General features: G+C 52.9%; 1 protein-coding gene across 7 annotated transcripts in view; it reads left to right on the top strand.

The window, feature by feature from the left end:
* Nucleotides 1–1,038, top strand: part of Prr5 (proline rich 5) — a 41,162-nt gene extending 40,124 nt beyond the window's left edge. For 6 of the 7 annotated variants that reach the window (XM_052748532.1, XM_052748528.1, XM_052748529.1 and 3 more), the window contains one exon: nt 92–1,038. In XM_052748532.1, coding sequence (XP_052604492.1) covers nt 92–561 — 470 coding nt within the window. In that variant the 3' untranslated portion in view covers nt 562–1,038. The remainder of the gene's footprint in view (nt 1–91) is intronic. The other variant, XM_052748527.1, reaches the window with a different exon arrangement.
* The last annotated feature ends 6,880 nt before the right edge of the window (nt 1,039–7,918 follow it).

Genomic DNA, 7,918 nt, shown 5'->3' on the forward strand with positions numbered 1-7,918 from the left:
CCTCTGCCCAGAGGTGGGACTTCGGACATGCAGGGAACACGTGGGTCAGCAGCCACCGTCCTGGTGTCTATGACTGTGTCTTTTCCTGCAGAGAAACGGCTCCTGCGCCGCTCCCGCTCCGGGGATGTCCTAGCCAAGAACCCGGTGGTGCGATCCAAAAGCTACAACACGCCCCTGCTCAATCCCGTGGCTGAGCATGAAGCTGAGGGTACAGCGGCCGGTGGTACAAGCATCCGCAGGCACTCAGTCTCCGAGATGACATCTTGTCCTGAGCCCCAGGGCTTTGTGGACACACCTGGTCAGGGCCCCTCGGGGACCTTCAGGTCCTCTCCGACACCCCACTCAGGGCCTTGCCCCAGCAGACTATACCCCCCTGCCCATTCTTCCGAGCAGGGCCCAGCCCACGGCTCCCCACCCACCTCCAGCCCTGAGACACTGGTGGACCAGATCCTGGAGTCGGTGGACTCAGACTCCGAGGGAATATTCATTGACTTTGGGCGGGGTAGTCGCTCCAGTGTGTCTGACTTTGATGCAACCGGAAGCCGACCGAGGGTTGTGTGATGACCTGAGGTTAGTTCTTGTTTTTACTGGCCCGTGTGTGTGTGTGTGTGTGTGTGTGTGTGTGTGTGTGTGTGTGTGTGTATGTGTGCGCGCATGTCTGTATATGTGTGCGTGAGAGACTTGTTACTCTTTCCGAATCTCGCCAGCCCCCTTGTCACACTGCCTTGGTCACTTGTTACTCCCAGTCTGTTGGAAAACCTATCCACTTCCCATGCTCACCCCAGGTCTGATTGGGACATCCCGTTGGCACCACCCAGATACTCAGCCACCTCGAGGATGTGGTCACCATGTGCCCTCCTGCCTGCCCCACCCTTGGTGCCCACACCTACCCAGGAAAATGTGAAGCCAGTGGGTTCTGCCTGTGCCAGCCCAGCTTGGCCCCCACAGTGACGGGACTCACGCCACAGCCAGACCTGCCTCCCTCTGCCCTGGGTGGCCACGAAACAGGAAGGCATGAAATAAAGTTACAGCTCCAGGCTCCTGTCTTGCCCCTGGTGTCCTTCTGGGACCCCCACCTCATGGAACTTCTCCCTCCTGCCAGGGGCACATTCCCAAGCTGAGGCCATGGCTACCTGCCCATTGTCCAATCTTCCACTGTTTTCAGGGCAGTGTTGCTATGTTGTCTTGATGGAAGGGTCCAGAAAGTATATAAGGTGGCCTGAAACCTTAATGGATGATGCTTAGGTCCAAGACAGGAACTACTGTGGATCCCTGGTCCAAGCCCCCAAGCATTGACTGGGAGGGACCCACTGCAGCCAGGGAGGGAAGGGGGTCACATGAGAGCTACAGATCTTGCCCTTTGTTTGGTGGGGATTGCTAAAGACCCTTCTAGCATGGTGGGACAGGCAGCCCAGCCCTCCCATCTGCCCTAGGAGTGGTTCTCTACCTCTGGAGAGGTTTACCCAGAGTCTGAGGGTGGTGTTAGGACCTCCCAGGTCTGCAAATGGGCTGGTTCCACTGCCTGGGAAATGGGCATAAGTGTTCTTGAGTGCTGGCAGGATTGCTGCAGGCTTGCACCAGCCCAGCGGCTTAGCCTGACAAGCCATGCCTGGAGTAGGCCTCTGTCTGTCCCATGGAGATCCTCTTTAGAGAGCCAGGGAGAGTCTGGTCCTTCTTGATCACATGCTGACCCCTGCCCCAGACCCTTCAAAGCACTCAGGTCTTGATTGTCTTCTGGGAATAACAAGCGAATAACAGACCCAGGAGCAGAGTGACCAGATCTGACCAGAAAATAGGATAGGAAGCAGCGACTTCACGCTTGAACTGCAGGCCTTGTGGGTCCAGGGGATCTGCTGGAGATGTTAGGACAGAAGGTCCCCTGCCTCCCAGGGTGGGAGAAACAGCCTGTTCCCACCTGGGGTGGCCTGCTTGAATTACTGTGCTGCCTGTGGTCAGGGCACATGCTGAACTCACAAGGTGTCTTAGTCAGGATCACTATTGCTGTGATGAAGCCAGACTCAAAAGCAGCTTGGGGAGGAAAGAGTTCATTGTTTTGGCTTACGTATCCAGACTCACAGTCCACTGAAGGGAGGTGTGAGGCACGAGCTTGGAAGCAGGAGCTGATGCAGAGGCCATGGGAGATTCCTGCTGGCTCTTCATGGCTTCTTCGGCCTGTTTTCTTTTGTTGTTGTTTTGTTTTGAGACAGGGTCTCTACATAGCCCTGGCTGTCCTGGAACTATGTAGACCAGGCTGGCCTCCAACTCACAGAGATCCACCTGTCTGATTCCTGGGTGCTAGGATTAAAGGCCTGGACCACCACCACCACCAGCTCAGCCTGTTTTCTTATAGAACCCAGGACCACCACCCAGGGGTAGCCCCTCCCACAACGGATTGTGCCCTCCCCCATCAATCACCAAATAAGAAAATACCTTACAGGCTTGCCTGCGGCTGGATCTTATGGAAACATTTTCCCAATTGAGGTTCCCTCCTCAGATGACTAGCCTGTGTCAAGTTGACGTAAAACTAGCCAGCACACAGGGCTTTGGAAAAGTGACCTCCGGGGACCCAGGGGAACAAGAGCCGTCCCAGTCTTAAGACAGGCAGGGCATCGGGCTGGAACCTGAATCGAATCCCTGGCTAGAAGCTGGCCGGGTTGCTGCGGGCTCTCAGGGAAGTGAGGTAGGCTTGGGACCTGGCTCAGCTGTGCCACCCTCCCTCCCTCAGCACCAGCAAAGTTTCCTCTCCAACCCTCACTTCTCTGGAACCCCTTTGAGAGGTGGAAGTGGAATTATGGGCAGAGGCTTCGACTGTGTGTGGGGGGGGAATTCTACTGTAAGCAAAGCGAACAATCATAGCCAGTTAGATTAGGATTCTCTAGAGGAACAGAACTGATGGACTATACATAAGAAGTAGGCTCGCCGGGTGGTGGTGGCGCACGCCTTTAATCCCAGCACTCGGGAGGCAGAGGCAGGCGGATCTCTGTGAGTTCGAGGCCAGCCTGGTCTACAGCGCGAGATCCAGGAAAGGCGCAAAGCTACACAGAGAAACCCTGTCTCGAAAAAACCAAAAAAAAAAAAAAAAGAAGTAGGCGCTAATGCCAGGGAAGGAATGGACTCTTCAGCAAGAGTGAGAGCAAACAGGCAAAGAGATCGAGCTTCCTTCCGCCACACCCTTTATATAGGCAACTACCGGACAGTGGACCCAGATTAAAGGTGGGTCTTCCCACCTCAAAGGTCCAGATTAAAAGTGGGGCTTCCCACTTCAAATGATTTAATTAAGAAAGAAACTCCCTCACAGGTGTGCCCAACCGCTTGGTTTTAATTGACTCCAGATGTAGTCAAGCTGACAACCGAGAATAGCCATCGCACCAGGATGCGCCCACATACGAACATATTGCTAGCGTGTCCCTCCCACTCCCTGGGAGAGCCCTGAGCCAGGGGGCCCAAGTTCCTAGCTGAAACATCATGGGTTCGTGGTGTGTAGTCCCCCACTCCAGACAGCTCAGTCGCTCTTCCACTGAGCCCCCAGGTCTGTTCCAGTGCCAGCCCTGTGTCGTGCTAATTAGTTACTACTAAATCAGCATGGGGCCCCAGGGGAAGCCCCAGTGGGGGACTCTCGGTGTCCTAGGCTGGTTCCGTTGGTTCCCTGGGTCCACCTGCCTCCCTCTGCAGACCTGCACGTGTGTTTCTGCCACCCATGGGTTGCATGGAAGGCAGATGTTTGTCACAAATGACAAGCCCTACTAACTGATAAGAAGTTCAGCCCACAGGGAGAACATGAAAAAGGCCCATGCACTTCTGACTGTCATAGGTTGGGACACCAGGCCCTGCCTGTTGGCCATCAGCTCTGAGCCTCAGTTCACTCTCTTGAGGGGAGGGATGGGGATATAGGGAGCACACAGAAAACAGCTCTTGGGAATTTTTTTTTTTTATGTTGAGTGGGGTGTGATGGCATTTTCCTTTAGTCCCAGTACTTGGGAGGCCAAGGCAGATGGATCTCTGTGAGTTCAAGGCCAGCCTGGTCTACATAGCCACTTCCAAGCCAGCTAGAGTTCCGTGATGAAACAGTGTCTCAAAACAACAATAAAATGACATTGAAAACATTTTTCAACTGGTGTGACTCCTGGTAACTGACCCTTGGTTTTGTGTTAACTCCCAAAGGCTTCTGGGACAGTAAACAGCACCACACCCTTCTATGGGGAGGATGTTGTCTTGGGCTTTAAAAACTTGGCATGTTGGAATGTGTGTCCATCTTTTTTTTTAACTTTTTATTGATTCTTTGTGGATTTTACATTGTGCATCCCAATCCCACTCATCTTCCCGTCCCTCCACCCTTACAACCCCCCCTCCCCAAAGAAAACAAATTAAATAATAAAAAGTAAAAAAAAAAAAAAAAAAAAAAAAAGAATCTCGCCGTGGAAGCTGTGGCATGTCATGGTATGTCGTACAGTCTACCCTTTTGCCCAAACAGTTTTGCTTGCAAATGTCCATTGCAATGAGTCCTACCTTGGTCTGGTTTGAGGCCTCTGGCTTCTGCGACACTATCAATACTGGATCCTCGGAGAGGGACTCCGGTATCCTGTTGTTGCCCTGTGTCATGGAGATCCTGCAGCTTTGGCTCTGCAGGACCAGCCCCTTCACACGCTCCGGGCCGTTCTTAGATGGGGCGGATGAGATGTCAGCGAGCCCTGGGAACACACTCAGGGTAGGTTTCACCTTCAGCAAGCCAAGCCCTCGGCTCAGTTCCCATCACTAGAGTTCGATAATACAAAGATACCACTGCTTAAGGCTGAAGATGTGGGTCAATGGGTAGATTGCCTGCTTATTAATATGCACGAGGCCCTGGGTTTGATCTCATGGTGACTCACACCCAAAGTCATCCTTAGCTACACAGTGAGGCCAGCTGAGGCCAGCCTGGGTCACATGGACCCTGTATTTTTGTTATGTTTTGTTGTTTTGAGACAGGGTCTCAAGCTATGTAGCCTTGGCTGGTCTGGAGCTCACTGTAAACCAGGCTGGCTTCCAACTCATAGAGATCCCCTGCCTCTGCCTCTTAAGTGCTGGGATTAAAGGTGTATGCCACCATCCCCCACTGAACCTCTGTCTTAAAAGAAAAACCATCACTTTTCCATCAAGCTATCAGACACCTGGGCTTTATCTCCTGCTGTTTGGAGGCAAAGGCAAGCCAGGTCATGAGCCTCAGCGAGGCTGATGGGAAATTGAGGGGCTTTGTGGTCTCACATGGGGGCCTAGTTAGTGTTGGTGTAAGAATCATGCTCCTGTCTGGCCTCTCCCTCACACCCACAGGACCTAGGACCCAGTAAGACAGAGGGCCTGGTTACCCCACCCTGTCCCAAGTCCACTCGCCATACTTCTGTGGCTCCTGCGCTCAACCCGCAGCAGCCTGGCCCAGACTGCACAGACAGAGGGATTAGGACACAGTACTCCTTTGTCCCCAATTCTGCTGTGCTCCCCTGTGCCCTCAGGATAAAAGCCACTCTGGTGGCTTGGTGGTGAAGGTCATTGTATTCCTACAGAGAGGTGTGCTGACCTTCCCATCAGCTCCCTCGCGAACGTGCTCACAAGGTACAGGACTGAACCTCCTCGGTGCCCTTTTCAACAGTCTGTCTACCTGGCTGAAGCCTCAGTTCTTGGAGCTCCCAGGTTCCCCTGCACCTGTGCCACACAGCACAGGAAGCGGGGTTGGGAGTGGGGAGGGGGGGGGACTGCCTCCCCCCCCCCCCCGGCTCCCGCCCCCCTCGTTGCTCTTAAAACCTTTGAAGGCCGGGCGGTGGTGGCGCACGCCTTTAATCCCAGCACTCGGGAGGCAGAGCCAGGCGGATCTCTGTGAGTTCGAGGCCAGCCTGGGCTACCAAGTGAGTTCCAGGACAGGCGCAAAGCTACACAGAGAAACCCTGTCTCGAAAAACCAAAAAAAAAAACCTTTGAAACTTCCACCAGGGAACTGGCAGCCGCACCTGCTTCCCGAAGCTCCAGGCCTCTACCCACCCACTCTGCTAGAAGCTTTGCTGTCCTGTCTCCACAGGGACACTGGGACTTTGCCTGAAGTCCCAGCACTCTTCACACATCCGGCCGTCCCTCACACACATCCCCACTCACATGTTCATATACACACACGTACAAAGACATAATCTTACGCCCACACGTACATGCTTGTATACTTACCCACTCACAGGACATGTTCGCACTTGCCTGTACACACAACCCAGGAAGGGGGGGCGGCCCTGGATGGGTAGGTATGCTGTAGAGAGGGTCTGCGACTCCTCAGCTCACCCCCATTCTCTCAGAGTAACCCCCATCATTTCTGGGCACCACTGTTTGACCACAGATTCAGGAAAGCACTGCTCTAAGCTCTGCCTGTGTTGACCAGGCCCTAGACCTCAGGCTTGGAGGCCACAAAAGGGACAGAGGCTGGGGTGACCAATCAACTGGTATTCTTTTTGAGACGGGGTGCTGTGGGAGGTCTTTCTGTATGCTGTGAATATGTGTTGCTCTGATTGGTTGATAAATAAAGCTGTTTGGCCAATGGTGAGGCAGAATAAGGTTAGGCAGGACATTCCAACTGGAGAGAGAGGAAGAGGAAGAGGAAGAGGAGACGCTGGGAGCCCCGTCAGGGGGAGCAAGACATGAAAGTACCGGTAAGCCACAGAGCCACGTGGTAACTTACAGATAAATGGAAATGGGTTAAGTTATAAGAGCTAGCTAGTGAGAAGATTTGAGCCATTGGGCCATACAGTTTGTAAATAATATTAAGCCTCTGAATGATTATTTTATAAGTGGCTTCAAGGACCTGGAGAGACACCGGAAAACTTCTGACTACAACAGGATTTCTCAGTGTAGCCCTGGCTGTCCAGGCATTCACTCTATAGACCAGGCTGACCTTGAACTCACAGAGATCCACCTGCCTCTGCCTCACGAGTGCTGGGATTAAAAGTGTGCGCCACCACTGCCAGGCAACATTCTTATATTTCCTACAGACAAGCTGGGAGCACCAAGGGGGCTGGAATGGAGTGTGGCAGGGCATGGTTCTTGGCTATGGCCAAGTGGTGAAGAAAGAAGGGATAGAGAGGGAAAGAGGGAGGGGTGGAGGGAGAAGAATGGGAGGGGGGTCTGGTCCTGAGCCCCACCCTCACAGTGGCATGGTCTGCCAGTTGTGGGTTATTGTGGGCCTTCCCTCTCAGTGACCTTGCCTACACATTTCTGAAGGATAATGTTTGGGGGTGGGAGGGAAGGAGGGAGGGAGGGAGAGGGGGGGGGCTCCACAAGATAGAGGTGCACACAGCAACAATAGCCCCTCCCAGAGCTCTCTATGTAGCCCAGGTTAGACTATCACACACAATGATGCCCAGCTAATACTGTGAATATATTGAACACCGATGAGCTGTACCCTGGATTCACAGTGTTTCCCAGACTGAATGCATAATCCTGCCTCAGCCTCCAAAGAGCTGTGACTATGTGCATATAGGCTACCATCCCGTTCTGAACTGCACGTTTTAAAATGATAACAATGTTAACATCCCCCCTCCCCCGCCACACACAGGATCTCTCGTAGCTCAGGCTGCCTTTGAGCTTCTGTAACTGGGGTTACAGGCATGTGCCACCACACTTGGCTTGTAATAAGTTTTAATGATATACATTCTATCAGATTGTGTTTATTTATTTATAGGCAGGGTCTCTTGTATATTCCTAGCTGGTCTCAAATTCACTATGTAGACCAGGTACTGGCCTCCAGCTCACAAAGATCCACCTGCTTCCCACATATTGAGGCTAAAGGCTTGGACCACTATGCCTGACTTAACATGTTATGGTGCTTTGAATGAGAATGGTCCCCATAGGCTCATATATTTGAATGCTTGGTCCTCAGTTGGTGGAATGGTTTGGGAAGAATTTGGAGGTGT

The sequence above is a fragment of the Peromyscus californicus genome, unplaced genomic scaffold (genome assembly GCF_007827085.1).
Source record: "Peromyscus californicus insignis strain IS unplaced genomic scaffold, ASM782708v3 Scaffold_20__1_contigs__length_68692818, whole genome shotgun sequence".
NCBI lineage: Eukaryota > Metazoa > Chordata > Mammalia > Rodentia > Cricetidae > Peromyscus > Peromyscus californicus.